The sequence below is a fragment of the Micrasema longulum genome, unplaced genomic scaffold, assembly GCF_059751315.1.
Source record: "Micrasema longulum isolate JH-2025_06_02 unplaced genomic scaffold, ASM5975131v1 h1tg001317l, whole genome shotgun sequence".
Classification (NCBI taxonomy): domain Eukaryota; kingdom Metazoa; phylum Arthropoda; class Insecta; order Trichoptera; family Brachycentridae; genus Micrasema; species Micrasema longulum.
The window spans coordinates 534,324-555,086 of record NW_028278504.1 but is presented as its reverse complement, the minus strand read 5'-3'; the positions used below and the strand labels follow the sequence as shown (position 1 = coordinate 555,086).

At 31.1% G+C, this 20,763-nt stretch overlaps 1 protein-coding gene across 5 annotated transcripts in view; it reads left to right on the top strand.

Moving 5' to 3' along the window:
• LOC148275932 (ethanolaminephosphotransferase 1) overlaps window positions 1-19,520 on the top strand; it is a 45,280-nt gene extending 25,760 nt beyond the window's left edge. For 4 of the 5 annotated variants that reach the window (XM_088235008.1, XM_088235009.1, XM_088235007.1 and 1 more), the window contains exons 2-9: window positions 4,441-4,524; window positions 7,507-7,575; window positions 9,792-9,984; window positions 11,641-11,897; window positions 13,408-13,565; window positions 15,089-15,269; window positions 16,736-16,921; window positions 18,242-19,520. In XM_088235008.1, the coding sequence (XP_088091134.1) occupies window positions 4,471-4,524; window positions 7,507-7,575; window positions 9,792-9,984; window positions 11,641-11,897; window positions 13,408-13,565; window positions 15,089-15,269; window positions 16,736-16,921; window positions 18,242-18,310 (1,167 nt within the window). In that variant the 5' untranslated portion in view covers window positions 4,441-4,470 and the 3' untranslated portion in view covers window positions 18,311-19,520. Of the gene's footprint in view, window positions 1-4,440; window positions 4,525-7,506; window positions 7,576-9,791; window positions 9,989-11,640; window positions 11,898-13,407; window positions 13,566-15,088; window positions 15,270-16,735; window positions 16,922-18,241 lie in introns of those variants that run through there. The other variant, XM_088235010.1, reaches the window with a different exon arrangement.
• The last annotated feature ends 1,243 nt before the right edge of the window (window positions 19,521-20,763 follow it).

Below are 20,763 nucleotides of genomic sequence, written 5' to 3'. Positions count from 1 at the left end.
ATGTTGTGATGAATTTTTAAAAATTTCTTTCCACGTCGTCTCTTTTCCACCTGCTGACAAGCCTCTATAAAAGCTTAGCAGGTTTAAAAAAAACATTTAAAACGCCTTAAAATATTTTTTCATTATTTTTAACGAACATACAACACAAAATGTAATTAATACTCCCAAGGAGTTTTCGGCAAAACCTACTACTACCACTACTACCATCACGCCATTTCCCCGTAGGGGTAGGCAGAGAGAATTGACCGCCACACACGTCTATCCTGGCATACAATCCTAGCCTCTTCCACATTCATACATCTTGTCATACATGCCCTTCGGTTCTGTCTGCTTTTGACATGACCAGACTTAAGATTTTGGTTTATCTGATCATGCCACGTCTTCCCTGGTCGTCCTCGTCTAACGTTGCCGTTCATTTTTGCCATATATACTTGTTTTACCATTCTCTCGTCGTCCATTCGTTCTACGTGACCAAACCATCTCAGTGACCCTTTCTTAATCTTATCAATTATACTTGTCTCAGATTTACACTCTCGCCTGATTTCATCACCCTGTCATACATTGATTTCCCATTCGTCTAAGAGATCGCATTTCAACCGCGTTCACTCGGCTTTCATCCTTCCTCTGCCAGTTCCATGTTTCACTTCCATACATAAGTGTTGTTGTGCACTGCCAGTTTAGCTTCGATTGACATATTATTATATACCGTCAGAAATACTTAATTTTGGGCTAACTATTTTAATTCACAATATTTTGAGCATGCTTTTAAAAGCATGCATGTTTTTAAAGAAGTATTTTGACATAACAATAAAAAACTATTGAATTTATTGAAAAACAAAACGTTTACGTGAAAACTTTCGTAAACATGAAATAAATATGATTTTTTGTCACATATTTTCATCATGCTTTTTTCTACGTAATATAATCCTTTTTAAGTGAGTACACTTTATATTTCCCGGGAAAAGCTCTTCACGTTGGGGGGTAAGGAATTAGGGGTAAGGAATTACCCTAATGTTTTGAGTGCATTAAATGAAAATTTATTTAGTTTTTTACGGGTAGATTTCTTTTAATCATTTTAAATTACGTAATTAGGGTGCGTATTTTAGGGACAAAGAGACGCGAATTTTTTCTCGTTACGCAAAATTATTATACTCTTACTTTTGAAATGGAGAAATGTGAGGCTTCATTTCTTTCCAACTTACAAAAATAAAGACGAGCTTTATTTAAACATTGTAGTATTATTTCAGAATTATCTAAAACTTGCGGATTGATTATCTCACTACATTTTCAGACTGATATTGTGATCTAAGAATCCCATACAGACTTTTTTTTGTTTATAATTTAATGTGACACTATTTTAAACAGCCGTTATGTACTAATTTAAATATTAATCAAACAACTGAGTACACAACATTTAAAAATAATGTGGGTGACATAACCTCTAAAAATATTTTTATAATACAATAATAGAGTATGCTAATGATAACCATGCTCATATTCACGCCTAATATGCAAAGAACATTGAATGCCGAAGTTCAGTGCTACGGAAAATCGAATATAACAAATGTTGTCTTGTATGAAAAAAATAATAAAAATGAACTACTTTGAGTCGTTCCAGGTTTAGGTGAACAATAACCAATCAGTTATAGCGTTGTTATGTGTTGTGACAGATTTCCGGTTTCCGGGTAGCCATGTTTTTCAACGTTTAACGTGTTTCGACCGGTACGAGTTTCTCATTTTAAATGTCAGGAAAACTCGCCGAATTGAATTCGCGACGTCACGAGCGGTGTAATTTCAAAATTTTGAAACTTAAAAATCGTAGCGATATTAAAACGATAAATATTGTTTTTATTTATTTATTTCAAAAAACACTGATGTTCCTCATTGGAAGATGTACCAATCACAGTGTTTACACTGGAAATGTGCTTTATTTATTTATTTGTTTGACAAATTGTAGTCTGCATTACTTCATGGGCTGTTATTACGTGATGCAGACTGTAAATATAAGTTTGAAGTTAAGGAATATAAAGAAAATAGCTGCTTAACTCCCGATATGTACAGAAAAATATATTCATATTATTTTAAAGAAACAAACAGTCGACAATGATATAGTAACATTTTAAAAATACAGTTTAAAGAAAGACCAGCAAAGTTTCTAAATAAGAATCATATATATTATTAAATTGTGTTACAACAAAAGGGTGTGTTTATGTGTATTTGTACGAGAGTAAGTGTAGATGTGTGTTTATGTGTATCAGTGTAGGAGTAAGTGTTCAGTGTGTGTAAGTGTGAGCATCATTAAATAGTAAGTGGGATCGTATCGGAGCCAGAAAAAATGAGTCTTCATTTATTTTTAAATAAATTAAAGGGCATATTATCCGCAGAAGCCGTATTTATCAAGCGAATTGCCCTATTAATGGGTGAATTCTGACTTGCATTAATTTGTACGGCTTCTGGGTGTGTAAAAAAGTGCATGAAATCTCGCTCTAATAATTATATTGGGAACATACAAACTAATCTCTTACAGTATATTTGGATTATATATATCCATAGAAAAATCAGCTTGTAGAAATGTTTCCCAAAAAATTTTTGATGACGAGATTCAAGGGTGTTATAATCCAGCATCCCTGCTAGAAATAATGATGGATACAAGAATGTATAATTATTATTTTCTTTATATATAAGTATCGCAAAAATTGCTTTAGAACCTTTTCTATTTCAAGGGTGTGGTTTAATTCAGAAGGCTCCCAAATGATGGAACAGTATTCTAGTATGCTGCAGACTAGTGTATCATACAATGTGCGATTTGCAGTAGTATTTATGGTATCATTATTATTCACTACGAGAACAAACTTACGAAATCTTTTAATTTAATGTCATAGAACAATATTATATCTTAATTATTTCCATCTCTACACCCAGTGGTGCATGGAGCACTAAATTGGTCCTCCAATTCCAACGCATATTAATCATTTTTGTTACATATAAGGCTTGTTAACCGTCGGCATATGAACATCTTGTAGGTATATTATAATAATTTCATTGTTATACAAAATATTGCTAAACATGTTTATTTTTACGAAATGAAAATAACTAAATATCTACACTGTACTATGAAGAGAGGAGGAAGTAAAGGGGGTAAAGAGTAACGTAACTTGTGCCTTGTGCCCATTCAATAATAATGTACCAGTTCCTCTAAAACTTGTTGTTTATTGTGTTCTAAAATGGAAATTAGCACACGGCTCGCTCACTCTGCCCCATTTCGCTAACATCAAAGTAACGAGAAACTTTTATCGGACCAAACAGATAAAATATTTAGATCCTTTTTTATGCTTTTATGTGATTATCTTCTATTGGAAAACCAAACAGTTATGGCCTAGAATATAATATTATTTTTATGATGCTCGTGAGTATTTGCAAGATAAATTGTAAGTTGTGTATTGACGAAAATAGTTTTTCGAAAAATTCAAATAAATCGATTTTGATAACGCCAATGATGGTGTTTTTATTTATTTATTCCTATTTTTCGCTTACAAACTATAATTAATAATAAAAATAATGTGACCTCACTGGGGTTTCCCGAGCCGAGGACACTTAACAATTTAGTTTTTTGAAATTACAAAAATTTAATTTTAAAATTTAAATTATTTTAATTTTATGGATATTTTTGCCGCGTGTTGTTTATGAACTACTTGTCTAGACAATATTTCTAATAACGAAAATAATGGACTCTGGCGAACACTAATTTGACCTCAAAAAATTAATCCATTTCAGAATTTCTTAGGAGACAGTTTTTATTTTGCATAATCTTAATATATGTAATTCTTATGTACGTGTGTTGTCACTGAACTCCTTCTAAACGCCTTAACCGATTTACGTGCGGTTTTCAGCGAGATGTAGATCTTTGCATTGCGCGTGTTTGTGGGTATTTAAATCTTCAATTTAATCTTTAAAAAAAAGTTAGGAGCATAAATGTTTTATTCATCGACCTTCCAGGGTTGCATTCAACAAGAATGCGTATACTAAAATATTGGGAAGATATTTTTTATTTCGTATAAAAAAGTTTGAATTTGAATGTTTAACTGACATTTAATGCATTTTTGAAAATCGCAATCCTAAATAAAGCGCGCCTCTTTTGTTAGAATAGCAGAGTTTGACATTTGCAAAAACTATTCTGTATTTAAAAAATGTTTATTTTATTTTTTGGAACTCAACCATAAAAAAAGTACCTACCTAGTTACCTACTTAAATTTAATATTTGAATAGTAATAATTTTAATTTTTGGGATACAATCGTAAACAAGTACCTAGGTACCTACTTATCAATGAAAAGTATTTTTCCAAGCTAATAGCAGGCAAGCCAACGTTCGGGCAGGACAAAGTCTGTAGGGTCCGCTAGCCACTTATATTTATTAAATCTTCTTTGTTTCTCTTTTTTCAGATTCTAGCTATTTGTTCATGAATCTCCACAATGGATACCGGATATTTGTCAAAAGAAAAATTGGCAGGATTCGAAACATACAAGGTAATATTTTTTAAAGTTTTATGTATTTTTCAGACTTTATAATGTATAATATTATAATGGGCAGTTTAAAAAATATATATTTATAATTTTAAAAACCGGTTATTTATTGGTCAACTAAGTGCAGCACAATATCATCTGTAAACACAAATAAAGGATCAATAGCAAATCTTCATCCTTTCCCTATCAGCACCTAGTGGTGCACAGGGCACTGCATTGGCACTCCAACTTCAGAGTATCTAGTAGTGGTAAAACGGATAGTGGTTTGGCCGGATACCGGATATCCGACAAGCCCCTTAGCCGGATATCCAGAGCATTGTCTTATAAAATAATACAAAATCCCCGGTACCCGAATTTCTCTCATAGTTGAAAACAAGATTTTTAATGTGCATAGAATAAAAAGCTGTTAAAATATTTTATCGATCAATGAGTTTCTTATCAATATGGTTTATAAGTTAATTAATTGAATAATTTTATTGGTTTTAGGTAGTTTCCCTTGCAAATATCACGTTTTTTATTGCAATTTTAAATTAATAAGGGTCTATGAAATACTGTCGAGAAAAAATGAAATTTTTATACTTATTAGTAATTTTAAAAATATTTTTTAATTTATCATTTCCAATTCCCCCGAAATTATACATTGCATTGGCCACTCTCGTTATACGTCACGATTTAATTATATTTTGAACTGTATGACCGTTTAAACTTAAATAGAACATAGTCACGAATCTTGACAATTGCAAAGGCCAAACATGTCGCGTTTTTGTAAATTTTTTAAACAATTTCATTTTTAAAACTGTGCATGAAAACATTTCTCCACAGTTTTTATATTGATTTTGAAAATGCAGTTATATTTTCCAAATCCATTTCACATTTTTATCGCTATTCGTAGTGTGTGATATTTTCCTATTGAGAAATAATAAAAAGTAATAATATTTTGAGTTTGTCCAAATTTTTGTAGACAAGGACTGGATTCAACTAGGGAGCTGTTCATATCAACATATTACAACAGAGATGAAGAACATTTAAGAGAAGGTAATATAGAAGTCTAGGCATCTACAGGGCTTATGACCTGTCAATGGCTGGTTTAAGTGGCCACTTTACACACTGTGTAACCACTTTACACACTGTGTAACCACTTTACACACTGTGTAACCACTTTACACACTGTGTAACCACTTTACACACTGTGTAACCACTTTACACACTGTGTAACCACTTTACACACTGCGTAACCACTTTACACACTGCGTAACCACTTTACACACTGTGTAACCACTTTACACACTGTGTAACCACTTTACACCCTGTGTAACCACTTGGCACACTGTGTAACCACTTTACACACTGTGTAACCACTTTACAAACTGTGTAACCATTTAAACCAGCCATTGACAGGTCATAAGCCCTGTAGATGCCTAGACTTCTATATTACCTTCTCTTAAATGTTCTTCATCTCTGTTGTAATATGTTAATAAGAAAAAGTATGTAAATATTTTATTTTTGTGAATTAAAAAATTATCTGACGTTAAAAGTAACACTTCCGTTTTTTTTTTACTGAAAAAAATATTGACTAAATAAGTATAAAGTCCTTAAATTTAGATATATTCTAATTTTCTAATTTGTGGAGTTCAGGATAGGGTGGGTCTTATGTGTATTTTTTTATTTCTTCCTCTTCTTTTCCCCATCCGCTCTTAAGTGGGGCATGTGGACATCACCAGTTGCTTCCGGAGACACTATCTCCAGCCAGCACTCTCGCTTCTTCCCATGTCAATCCAGCGCCCCTTAATACCGCCGAATAAAGTCCAAAGATCGCCATTGACGGCCTTCCAGGACGGCGTGATCCCGCAGGCTTAAAGAAGAGGCAACTTGGGTTTAGGTTCTCCTGAGGCATGCGCAGCACGTGTCCAAGTCAGGTCCCTCGCCGCATCCTCAAGACGATCATTATAGGAGGCTGTTGCGTCCGTTCTCGGACTTCAATTTTAGTTATAAAATCGAACCACCTTATACCTAATATTCTTCTCAAGCACTTACTCTCAATACTCAGAAGTTTGGTGTTTTGAGCTTTGATAAGGTGCCAAAATTCGCACCCATATAGGAGAACTGGCATTATACAAGAGTTGAATTATCGGCATTTCGTTTTGATCGAGTATAGACTAGAGTTCCAGACAACACGCATCATGTTAAAAGTTGCTCCAGCAATTCCATGGCGGGTTGCGAGCTCTTTATGCGTGCTTCCATCCTCAGTTATGTGTACTTCCAAGTATTTAAAGCTGTCAACTTTCTCAATCCTCTGTCCAATATTATAGAGAGGCTGATCAGGGTCAGGACAGGATTTGATGCACATAATCTGAGTCTTTTTTGTATTAATATTAAGACCATAGTAAATTATAAAAGATTTTTTTCCCCCAACATATGAACGATGATTCAAAGTTGCAGTTGTATTGTATATATTATATATTGTAAAGTTAAATTGTTTGGAAATCTGAGTTTCTAGAATTTTGTAAATTAGTTAGTTTTTTTTTTCCTTTGAAAGTTTGTAGAACAAATTTTTTTTTCAAGATGTCATCAATTGAGGGCATATCTCGTTCTTTAAAAAATAAATTTGAAGGGTAAGTTCTAGGCTTTATCAATATAATTTTAGCGATGATTTTTTGGGCAGTCAAAAGTGGACGTAAATTTGTCTTGTAAGCTCCTCCCCGGCCTATGATTCCACACTGCAGACAGACTGTACAATTGCGTAGTTGACAGTTTTTTTATATTTTTTGGAGAGAGAATATTTATCAATCCAACAAATATGTAAATAAGTCTTCTAACACTTTTTACTATAGCATTTATTTTTAATTTCCATTTCATATTACTATCTAGGATAATACCAAGGTAATTTATATCATTAGACTGTTTTACTGTCGTACATGTTTGGGGGCACATTGTAGAATGATTAATAACGTTTTAATGTTAATGTTTATTTTTCTTTGTTTTCAGTATAACTCAGTAGACACATCTATCCTAAGTGTGTATGTTATGCACCCATTTTGGAATTGGTGTGTTCAAGTAAGTGCATTATGAGATTTAGGTATCCAGTACCTTTTTTAAAAAATAGTATCTTTCTAACCTAATTAACTTATGATTAAGAACTTAATCATTTCCAAGCGGGTGCCTACCCATGGTATCCATTTTTTAACAAAAAACTAAACAAATTCAAATTAATTTATCTAGTTCTTTTGTTTTTTCCACATTCGATTCATAAAATTACAAAATGTCTTCTAGTCATTTTTAGTAAAAAAAAAAATTTACGTTTTTACAAATTCTATTTAGATTATGCATGTTTTGTTACTACATCCAATAAAACCTATACATGTCATATTTAATACTAAAAAATAATTCAAATTAAACCATTTTTCGACTGGTTTTGAAGCTTCACAACATGGAATTATAATAGCCCAAAAACCGCGTACGCACATCAAACTGAAGCCGACAAAATTACTCGTAAATGAGTACTTTTACGTTTTGACCATTAGTTACTCTGAAGACGTCGCTTAGTACGCAACTGCCGATTTAAATTCAATCACGCTGTGTTGTGCCGTTTTTAAGTGTCAAAATACTGCTGGGATATAAGGGAATAGGGTGGGATCACATTTCATGTGTAAGTAGCGAATTCACAAATAAATTATTTAAGAATTCGATTATTTATCGTTTCTCAGACAGTTAAATAAAACAAGGCGAACATTTTGTTAGTATTGCCAGGTTAGTCGAATTTTTTACCTGACTTTCTATTAATAAGCCTTAGTAAAATATTAAACTGTATCAATTTTACTTGATTACAAAAAAAAATTGTTTATTTTTCCATACATATATTATTAACATAGAAATATAATTACAAAATTACACGTTAGAAAAATACATCTTAAAATTAGGCTATAACATAAATTGGAAAAAATGCCCACAAAGACTTCAGCGTCTGAGCGTGGGCCATTCCTTTTTTAATTATTAAAAAGTTTATAGCATATAAATATGGTATGACATGACCATGAAAAGAAAAGAAAAGGAACATAAATAAAGATTTATTTGCAGTATGCATTTTTTTTAAAGAATGTTAATCTGTTCCTTCCATGCTAATCCAAGACCTCAAACCTACTTGATGATGATTATGTTTTTTTTTTTTGCGTTTGTCTGATAAAAGTACCTGTTTTTTTTTATAGTCGAATTAGTCAAATGTTTTTTGTGGTAAAATGTAACAAACATAACACAATATTATCTTATATTTGTGTTATGATAATATATTGTTCGCAGTTTCGTCCTCAGTTCGTTTTTAATCAACAGACCAAAACTTAAATCTGCAAAAATAGAGCATTAAAGTTTGTTTTTACGAAATAGGCATAAATAATAACCACAACTTATGACAAAATTAGTTTAAAACCTCTAAACATGTTTTTTTTTTAAATTCAGTTTTATAAATAAAGGCTTGGATTGGAAAGGAAAGGACCGATCGGTTAAAAGATAAGTATTTAAATTTTATTTCATTATAATTAAGATTAAATTTAAATAAAACAAAGCTATTTTATTGTAATTATAATAATTGAGGCCCTCAGTATCAAAGATGGCCAAACGCTAAAAATAGTATCAAAAGTGGATAACTTCATATTTAATACTTAATAAAAATAGCGTTTCTTGTTATGTTAACCTCGAGGTTAATTGTTCGAAGTGTTAATGGCACCAAATATTATCAAATAAAAAATATTTTTTCGAATTTTCTCGAAAATATGTATGGAATCTTATTGGCGGCCATCTTTGATACTGAGAGCCTTAATTAATAAGTACTCACAATATATAATTGCTATTAAGAAATGGAAAATTAAGGTGGGTTGCGCACGGATCGATGAGTGCATGGATCAAGCCAAATAGGTAAAAATGTGTGTACTGTTTATGAAATTTGGTCTGCAGGTCCATATAAATTGGTTATGTTTTTTATAATTATTTTAGTTTATATTGCTTATTATGTTAATTATAATTAGGTTAATTAGATTAATTATGTTTTTATTTAATTATTATGTTAACTTTGTTAAATAACTAATTTAAGGCATGTTTTACTTTTTGTAAAATGTTTCCCTCGGCACGGGACACCCCAGTGACGGAACACTATTATGTATAAAAAAAAGAGTACAGACATTGTAAAAGTATAAATAAATTAAATTAAATAAAAATTAACCCCAAAGTTAATGCTTCAAATATAAATTTTACTAAAAAATAATGATTGTGTTGATCTACAGTTTTGTCCAAAATGGGTAGCAGCAAACGTATTGACATTCACGGGCTTCCTTTTGACTGTGATGAACTTTATGATATTCTCCTGGTATGACTATGGGTTTTATGGCAATAGCGACAGTAACTCGCCAGACGATTATGTGCCGTGTTGGGCATGGGCCCTGACTTCTTTAAGCCTGTTTTTGGCTTACACTTTGGGTAAGTAAGTACATTAATTTCTTTATATTTCTTATGCGTAAAACATTCCTTTTTTAAAAAACATAACCATATTTTCAAAGTGTTTTAAAATTGGAAACATATGATATTTTTTACGCACTGAAATTCAGTTCTTCACTGAAACTAATATTAAACTCCTTTTCCTGCACCTGATTGGACATAAAGCACTGCACTGATACAATCTTAAACATTTTTTGTTACATAAAAACAAGAGGATCGGTCTTACGCTTCAGAAGTAAAGTACCTACACATTACCTTGCCCAAAAATTAATCAAACCCGGTTGTGGTCCCATAGCTAGCGTTGCAGCCTCACAAATCAGAATTCCGAGGTTCAAACCCCGCGCTACCACAACTTGATCTCTATTTTCTAATAGTAGTTCAAATATGCGTACATAAAATTTTAATATATGCATAAATCATATGAACAAAAAAAAAGTTTATTAAAAAATATATATTATTTAATTTTTGTCCGTCTCCTGGTTAGCGCATTTGGATACTACTTAAGAGGTCTCGGGTTCGATTGCCAACATTAAATATTTATTTCAAAGGGTGTTATTAGGGTCTGGAATACTTCATAGTATCGGCCTGCCACCCAAAACGCAAGACCAATCATATTACCTTCAAATAACAAGAAATTGTCTACATACGCCGCAATCAGCATACCAATGATGTGCCCTATGTCTCATCAGGTGCGGAAAGGGAATGATGATAATGTATCTAGTATTATGTGAGCTTAAGTTCATATAATTCGGTTCATATAATAAATATTATAAAATAAAAAAAACTGAAACCAGGCAATGACAGGTCTTAAGCCCTGTAAGTGCATAACCTTCGATGGGAATTTTTCAAAAATGCTATCAATCTCTGTTGCAACATTAATCACTCTTAAGAAACTCACTAGAGTGTTTAATTCTACGCTTTTAATTTATTACTAATCTATTATTATTTTACTTTTAGTAATAAATAACTAAAATAAAACAACTTTGTTTTTAACCACTTATTACACTGTTTTCAAAATAAGTTATTAAAAAATAATGCTTTTATGACAAAGTTAGTGCTTCAAATATAATCTTTACTTTTAGTTTATTTAACTCGATAAAGAAAAAAATGTGTACCGAAACTTGTCAATTCAACTTTTTAAAAAAATAAAAAGAAACACATTTTTTTTTTAATAAAGGAATAACCCGCTAAGCCTTTATTTAGAGGCTTGTCAGCAGGCTGGAAAGAGGAGATATACCATAACACCCAGACCAATTGAGAAAAAAAATCTTTCTTGAATTTTTTTTCTTGCAACTGGCGGGAATCGAACCTGCGACGCCAGTTTCACAGTTGGCCGTCTAACCAAGTGCGCCACGGCGCCCACCCTTTCTTTAAATACTTAAAAAATTTAACGCTTACAATAGCTTCAAAGTTATTAAATAAATCAAAAATGTTTTGGTCAGTTAATATTATGGTAAAACTAATAATGAAATCAAAAAAGCTTCCTTTGTATCATGCATCCATGACATCTACGTAGCAGTATTCAAAAATATACTTATAAAACGTAAATCTTTTTTTTAGTTAAATTGTACCATGTAGTTGATCAACTGAACTCGAAAATATGATATTTAAAAGGCGTATTTACTTTTTCAATTCCAGATGGCATGGATGGGAAGCAGGCGAGAAGAACAAAGACTAGTGGTCCCTTGGGAGAACTGTTCGACCACGGGTTGGACTCTTACACCGCTGTCCTGATTCCCACCTGCATGTACAGCATCTTCGGGAGGAACGCCATCACCCCACTAAGGATGTACTTTGTCATCTGGAATATCTGCTTCAACTTCTACCTCACACACTGGGAGAAATACAACACGGGAGTCATGTTCTTGCCGTGGGGATACGACTTCACCATGATAGTAAATTTATTTATTTTATTTTAACTAACATATTTAAAAACAATTTAATCTATTAAATAGTAGGATTATAATGCTACATATTTTCTAATAGTTACAGAATGATTATTTTTTAAATTATTTAACACATCGCGAATTTCCAGGAGAGCCTAGAAACTAAATAAACAAGCTATCTTTAAACCATGTAATTTTTCTCTTTTAATTCATATAATGTCCATGCAGCTCGACTGTGGAATCATCTCCCATTCACTATAAAAGTTGTTTCTACAGCAGCCCTGTTTAAATCACGCATAGACGCAAGAAACATCTTCTTCCTCTTCCTTAATCTCTCTTCTTTTCCTCTTTGTTTTCTAGAAGACCAGTATCAATGTCAATTAATTTATATGTTTAATCATATTTCTAGTTCTATTATTGTATTCTTTTTTTTCCTCGCATACGTTTTAAAACTAAAATGAGATAAATAACACCTTTTATTTTTTTGATTGGCTGGAATGATTGGCAATTATATTATTATAGTTACATGGATTATTTTATTTGATTACAAGCCTTCAAAATGCAATGTCAAGTAAACGAAAGTGAGTATTATCGACACCTCCTTTTATTCGCATTCAATCGAGGGAATAAAGCTGCTTATGATATTTGTGCGGTGTACAATGTAAAATGCTACAATGTATAATGCAGTGTAAAATGCTATGAATTATTGACTAATTTGCTGTAAAATAATGAAGGGGAATACATTATTAACTTATTTGTTTTAATTATTTTTTTTGTGTCCTCTATTATTTGGAAAAAAACGGACACAACTTATTTTTACACTAGAGTACAATATACGAAAATTGTAAAATATGCTCCCATTAAATATAAAAAATCAAAATAACTTATCTGGCTCAAGAGAAAGACGTCTGCTGAAAATCTGGCTTTTACATCGTGGTTTTTTATATTGAAATTTTTTTGTGTGTTTCTGTTTTATTTTGACAATTTTTTTTTATTTTCGATGTACAAATTTTCTTTTTTTCCATAGTAATTAGAGTTTTTATATGTTTTTAGAATTTAAGAGATAAGATTATGTATATATATTAGAACTTAAATATAAGCACCTGCTGACAAAGTGCATTTTATGTAGTTCAGTAGATCTTGATAATTTATATGTTAATTTTTGTATGCTTTTTTATAAATAAATGAAAAAAAAAAGCATTCAAAAAATTAAACAAATGTGATTCTCAGTATCCACTCCAAAAAAGCTCACTTATCAAAATGAATCTGATTTTTCTCCTAAGTAAATATTTTCAGTTATATTGATTTAAAACAGTGTTTTAACTCTAGGACATTTCATTGTCCCTGAACTCGCACTTGAAGCGTAAGACTGATCTTCTTTCCTTCATATTACAAAAATGATCAAGAATCTGCGATCGGTGTACTGATGCAGTGTCCTATGCACCATTAGATGCGGAGAGGGAATGAAGATGAAGAAGGAATACGTATTTTGTTTTTCTCCTTATATTATAAATTTCAGGGCGTGGTGTTAGTTCTTCTGGTGACAGCGATAACGGGTCCCAAAGCTTGGGATATACAACTTCCTGGAGGAATCACCCCCGGGTTGCTGTTTGAGTTCACCCTCTATGTTTCAGCTGTGATCTCTAGTCAAACTGTGATACTGTGGAATATTTACAAGTACGTACACATTTATTTATTTCAAAATTACATACATTACGTGAAATAGTGACGAATCGCAAACTCCATGAGACTAAAAGCCCTTTTTTAAGTTGGGATACAACATAATGGAAAGTGGAAGCAATACATATTGAAAATTCCAAAATTAAAATTTTGACACAAATATCAATTTCATATCACCATCTGAACACCCATCACTATGTGTGCACCATATTATTACCCGGAAATCGAACGGAAATATGTCCGCCTCGTAGCGTTGTGGTTGGCGCATTCACCTACCGTGCTTGAGGTCCTGGGTTAGATTCCTGGCAGAATACATGTGAAATATTGGTTTTAAAGGTCGTTTTACACTGCAGTATTTCATCATTCCTGGACTGGCAACTGAGCGATAAGACTGATCACCTTACCTTCTAAATAACAAAAATGATCCAGATGTCTTGCAATAAGGAACTTCAGTCCTACTGGAAATTGGATACAAAAAATGTTTTCTTGCACGTGGTAAAAATTAGAACATTAAATTGTACTGCAAAATTTCTTGAAAATGTACAAAAAGTAATAAAAAATATTTTCATAAAAACTCACTACTTTGATCGACGTCACTGGTTCATACGAACCAACCAATGATATGGGAGCTGTGAAGGATATCTGGTTGGCTAACCGTAAACAAACCAATCGGAAGAACTAACAGAGAACAACCTCTGACGTCACACGCGGAGTTATTTCAGAAATACAAAACTTTAAAAAATCATAGCGCTGATAATATGAAATATTTTTTTAAAATTGGCTTAGTTTGATAGTCTATAAACAAATAAAAAGGTCACTGAACTTCGTTATTGAAGTACCAATTCAGTTCCCTATGCACCACTGGGTTTGGATAGGAAAATTATGATTATATACTTTCTTTCTACCTCTTATGTCGTTTTTAATGTTTTTTTTGTTTTACCTGTGGTTTTGGGTTTAATCTCTCACAATGTTAACACAATATATTTTTCACTTTCATTAGATAAAATTTATAATCCGCTTGGATTGACATCGAATATTAGATCGATCATTTTACCATCATGTGATTAAAAAATATTAAGATTTAATTCAATTGGTGGACCAGAGCAGTACCCCAAACACTATCATATCGTCGGTCCGTGTGCATTACCACACTACAATTTTGACAAAATATTTTTTTTTTCATATTGGGGGATTTATAACTTTTATTGGATGCTCACTTATCATAAGATATGCATGGCACCAAGATGAACAGTACCGCGGATCGGTATAGATAATGTGTTGGATTTGATTTTAAGAACTGTTTCTATCTCCTCGAAAAAGTTGATTTAATGGATTAGCAGTAATTGCACACCAACCAACGATACAACCTTTTTGCTTGCACAAATGTGGGTTATTGGTTTTTTGATTGGTTACAAAAATAGTTTTATTTCTTCAATATGTCTTTACCATTTCCAATTCCATTCAGATAAATATTTTTCCAATCCAAATTTAAATGTATATTTTGAATTGTTTCATTTTAGGTCATATCGGGACAAAACTGGAAAAATGAGAAGTTTTACAGAAGCAATACGACCTCTGTTCCCTCTCGCAATATTCTTTATAGTTAGTACCTTGTGGGTTACATACTCGCCCAACAACATCATCCACAATGACCCGAGAACGTTCTATGTTCTTACAGGAACCATATTTTCTAATATAAATGTAAGTTTTTAATAATTATTTATTCGTAAGTAATAAAAATATTGATGTTCTTGATACGTATTTCTTGATAAAACTCCATAGTGAATCCAAAACTTTACAGCAAAGTCGATTATTGTATGTTTTTATTACATTTATGTGAAATTGTTTTTGGATTTTAATAATAGAATATGTAATTTGACAAAATATTTATGTACACTTTTAGCCATCTTGTTTAGGAGCACTTTTACAATTAATAAAAAGTCATTCCATTTTATAGCATTTATTTTTATTATATTAGGAGTTAACATAAGTTGTGTCTGTTTTTTTTAGAATTTAAAAATGAGCAACAAAAGTCAAATAAAATGGTAAAGCTCATTTCAAAGAAAATTTACTTTCTTAAAAAGATATTGTGTTTCCTTTTACATTAGATATATTATTTTATTTGATTACAAGCCTTCAAAATGGAATGTCAAGTAAACGAAATTTAGCATTTCCAACACTTCCTTCTGTTTGCATTGATATTTGCCCAGGGTATGGTGATGATGCTATGAATAGTTCACTAATTGGTTATGAAATATCGATGGAAAACACATTATTGACTAATTTATTGTTTTTTTATATTTTTATTGTGTCCTCTTGTTCTCTTCATTTAGAAAATAACGGCCACAACTTATGTTAACACTCAATATTTAATTAGTATTTCACTGTTACGAACAAAGTAAGTTTGTTTATAATGTATTCATAAATTTTAAAGTAACTCAACATTCAATACGGAAATTCTATTATTTAAAGTTCACACATTAGAAACTATTTATGAAATAAATTCCATTATACACATTTATAAAGAAGAAAAAATAAAAGAATTTGAGATGAATAAGTCACTCAGATACCAAAATAATATTAAAATCCCTAAATTCCACACAAGTCATGGTCAAAATAGCTTTGCCTTCAAAGGTGTCAAAAATTACAATAATCTCCCCAATGAATAAAAACTATTAAAACTAATATATCAAGTGAACATGGAATTGTATTTTGATAAAGAGTGTGAATAAATAAATAAATAAATTCAAAGTAAATTTAAAGAATTTTTTTGAACAAGTGTAAAAATTGCTTTCAATTTTAATTAGTATGAATGTATTATTATTTTCTGTTTTTCCTTTTATATCCTATGAGTTTTTTTTCTCATTTACTCGTGTTTTCAAGATTATATAAATTCTAATAAATAAATAACTATAACAGTGTAAGTCACTCTCCAAGTACAAGAGTTAGTTTCTTTTTTAGTGAGTTACAGTTATAACATTTACTAGATGTATAAAAGTAGATTTCCATAGATTGAAAAAAGCATGTACCATTTTTGAAATATATTGATAAAAAAAAAAAAAATTATACCATCACCATCATAATTTTTTACTTATTTAAAAACAATAATTATTAAAAAACGTAATCCGATTATTATTTGACATTTTAAAATCATTTTGTCTTTTCAGTGTCGCCTGATTGTGTCACAAATGAGCAATACAAGATGTGAAATATTCAACCCACTTCTCTACCCATTTTGTTTTGTAACATTTTTTGTGCTAATGGTACAAGTTCCTTCTTTTGCCGAACTTTTCCTACTGTACTCGGTTACTGTCCTCGCAACCCTTGCACACATACACTATGGATCTAGTGTGGTAAGTAAAAACAGTCACAAAACAGTAAAAATAAACTATTATTTCCTCAGAGTAATAATGTGTCAACCCATAGAGAAGCCCTATCAACATGTTTCATAGAACGCAAGCGATGTTGGTTAGCAACAAATTGGCGACCATTTTGTTTTGTTTGATAACTTACGCATAACGGTTCTATCGGATGCTTTTGTCGCTATGCTTGGCTTTGTTTGTAAATAACTTGGCTATTTACATTATAATAAATAAAAATCGACAATGGTTAATTGCAGTATGTTTGGTTGCAGGAGTAGGAGCGTCAAAGGTGTTAAAGGAGTCAGTTTTCACAGATAATTGATTTCGAATATTTTCTCATGATTTACATTGATTTTTGGCATTTATTGTCCCGACACGTGTATTATGTTGCTTAAAAACTTTCCTTATATCAACATATTTACTTCAGCTACGGTTTTATCTCAATTTACGGGATAAATTTGTGAATTAAAGTATGTTTACTGTTGATAATGACAGTTGATTACGGGAAATATATCGGGGCCGTACTAGGCATCCATATAAAGTTTGAATTTTTATCGAGTAGAGGTCGATTCAAATTTTACTCGAAAATAACAATGTTAACCTTGAAATCGCATATAAAATGAATGAACAAACTCAACACAGGACTTTGATTCCATGGAGTTGGGATTTATGTCTCAATAAATGTAACATAAGTATATTGTAAATAAAATGAATGAATAAATAAAAAATAAACTCACATGTATTTTCATTTTCATAAAATAAATATAGGCGAATTATAAAAAAATACATTGGAATAACCCTGCAATAATAAATACACAGGTTCATATTTACAAGTATTGACAATGCAAATTAATATCCACTAGGCAAATCTCGACCTGAGTACGGCCCATTGTTTTGCTGCAAACTGTAGCTAACTTAATACCCAATAGTCATAGAATGGTTATCCTACGTTTGGGCTCCTCTATAGCTTGGCGCATTATTACTCTGAGATTATTTCTAGCTCCATGGTCGTTTCTTTAAACGATTTAATTTATTTTTTAAAACTGTTTTAGGTGTTTCAGAAGGGTAACTGTTTTAACACAGCAGTTACATCTTTTTTTACCACCTCTAATTATTATAGGCCTGAATCATAAAATTCAAACACGGCCTCGTAAAGCTTTTGTTTTAAATGTAAAATAGTTTTAAATAAATTGTCTAACTCACTACTTTACTGTATATTTTCTTAGTCCCAAATTGTACTATTAATATAAAAATATTTTTGTAATGCTTGTAATAAAATTTAATTTATTATCTGATAATTCTGTTTTTCAGGTGCGTGAAATGTGCAGACATTTTAATATACGGTGCTTCCATATAAAAAGTGAAAAAGACGAGTCATAAACCCCCATTTTACTACAGAATAGTCAATGCTTTCCAAAGAAGTCACTAATATAATATAACAAGACTCTAGTTCAATTCTTTTATTTAGGTTGTATCTTGTTTTGTAATGTTTTACAATAATTACTTTTATTACTTTTATTACTTTTATTACTTTTATTACTTTTTTGTAAGTATGTCATTAGTAATAGTTATCTTGGTATTACCTGTATTGTTCAACCCTTTATAGGACTCCTAGAACAAAGTGGTATGTATATGTGCCACCAGAATTGAGGTATTTCTTTTTTAACATTTCATATTATTGATAAGTCTTATGTCACAAGAGTATCTTAATAACATATATTTGTAGAAGTCTTCCACTCATTTTTTTTCAAACGGAATATGTGTATCTTTAAAAATAACATATTTTATTTGGTTTTCAAGAAGTAAATCAACACAAAATATTGTTCTATAAAAGGTTTATATGTTAGGTTTCCTTTCAAAATCTTGAAGATAAATTTTATAATTGCCATGAACGGGCTTAAGATGGGTTAGTTTATTAAAATGCATCAAACAATTTAACAAATTAATTGAAAGAATATCAAAAAACAAATATTGTCAGTGAAAATTTGAAATCCTCTAAGGGACAAAGTGTAAACTGTTTGAGAGAGGTAAAAAAAGTTAAAGCGTGAAAATCATACTGGTTTTTTTCAATACAATCACTTTTTCGGTATAAATTGTAATAAACTAAAAAATGACACATTTTCTTTTCCCTCTCTTAAACAATGAGGAACTTCAACCCTACGGGAAATTGGATACAAAAAGTGTTTTCTTGCGCATGGTAAAAATTAGAGCATTAAATTGTACTGTGAAATTTCTTAAAAATGTACGAAAAAAATATATATGTATTTTAATAAAAACGCACTACTTTGAATGACGTCACTGGTTCATATGAACCATTCAATGATATGAGAGCATTGAAGGATATCCGATTTGGTCACCGTAAACGAACCAATTGGAAGAACTGTCATAGAACAACCTCTGACGTCGCACGCGGAGTTATTTCAGAAAACAAAACTTTAATAAATCATCAAAAACAAATTAAAAAAAGACACCGAACTTCCTCATTCTGTGGCATTTAGGTATAGAAGTACATGTCACTAAAATTGAGAAATGAGTTATGTATGCAATTCTAATATGTAAAGTCTATGGAAGTTGGGTGAGGAGATAAAAATTAGGAAAAAATTATAAATTGAAATATGTTCATAAAAAAATTGGTTAACATCGTATAATCCGAAGACATTATTAGGTAAAAAAAGTAAAAATTGCCTTTAACTACATAGAAAACCCAAATATAAGATAAAACACTATGTGACTTGTATCGCTCTACCTATTTTTTTCTTAAGTTTACGGATTTAAAATGTATTCTTAGATAACACCCAAAATTGTATGTCAAAGAAATTAACCTGTAAGAAACTTTAAATGGCTCCCCTGTACACTTGGTTAATAGTGACATGTATCTCTTGACCTGAATGCCACACAATTTATGGTTTAAAAGTAGAACCCTGTACAATTTCAAAAACCAATTATTTTTACCCGCTAAACATCAAAACACGCTAAACTTTGAAAAACATGGCCACCCCGGAAAACCGTTAATCTGTTACCACAATTACATAACAATGCTATAATTGATTGGTTATTGAAAACACGTGTTCACATGAACCTGCGACGTTTCAAAGTAGTTCATTTTTATTAATTTTTTCATACATTTTTGAGAACCTTCGCCGTGCAAAATTTACCACATGTAAGAAAACATTGTTTGCGTCCAATTTACCGTAGCTCTGAACTTCCGCATTTTTTACAAATAAAAAACACATCAAACATTTCAAAATACCTGTCAGACAATTGTTATTGTTAAAAACACTATTTTTAACAAAGACTGGTAATTTGTTTTCCTTACAAGTATTTAATAAAAATTGGTTACTCCAAATAATAAAGTATTAATTAATTTGTCACTAGTAAAATTATATCAGCCTGAAAATAACTTGACAGCACCTACTGTCATAAAACGGGACCTGTGTTTTGCATTTCTTGCACCCGACGCTTCACCATAATCATATTAGAATAAGCATTGCGCATTTTTATATGTAAAAATAATTTAATGTTATTTGACAGAATCTGACATGTGATTGGCTTATTAAAATTAAAAAGCGCGTATATACATAAAAAATTATTCCCTTATGTTTTCTGACATTATTTCATTCAAATAAAATATGAGAATTATGAGGTCTAAGGTTTAATTTTTGACATAAAATAAATATTTAAATGCCTATTTCATATTAATTCACTCGTATCTGAAGTGTGAGACTGATTGTCTTGCCTTCATGTGATCAAAGATTATATTATGTAATTGGTGTACCAATCCAGTGCCCTATGCACCATCAGGTGTGGATAAGTGCTAGAAGAAGGATGTGTCA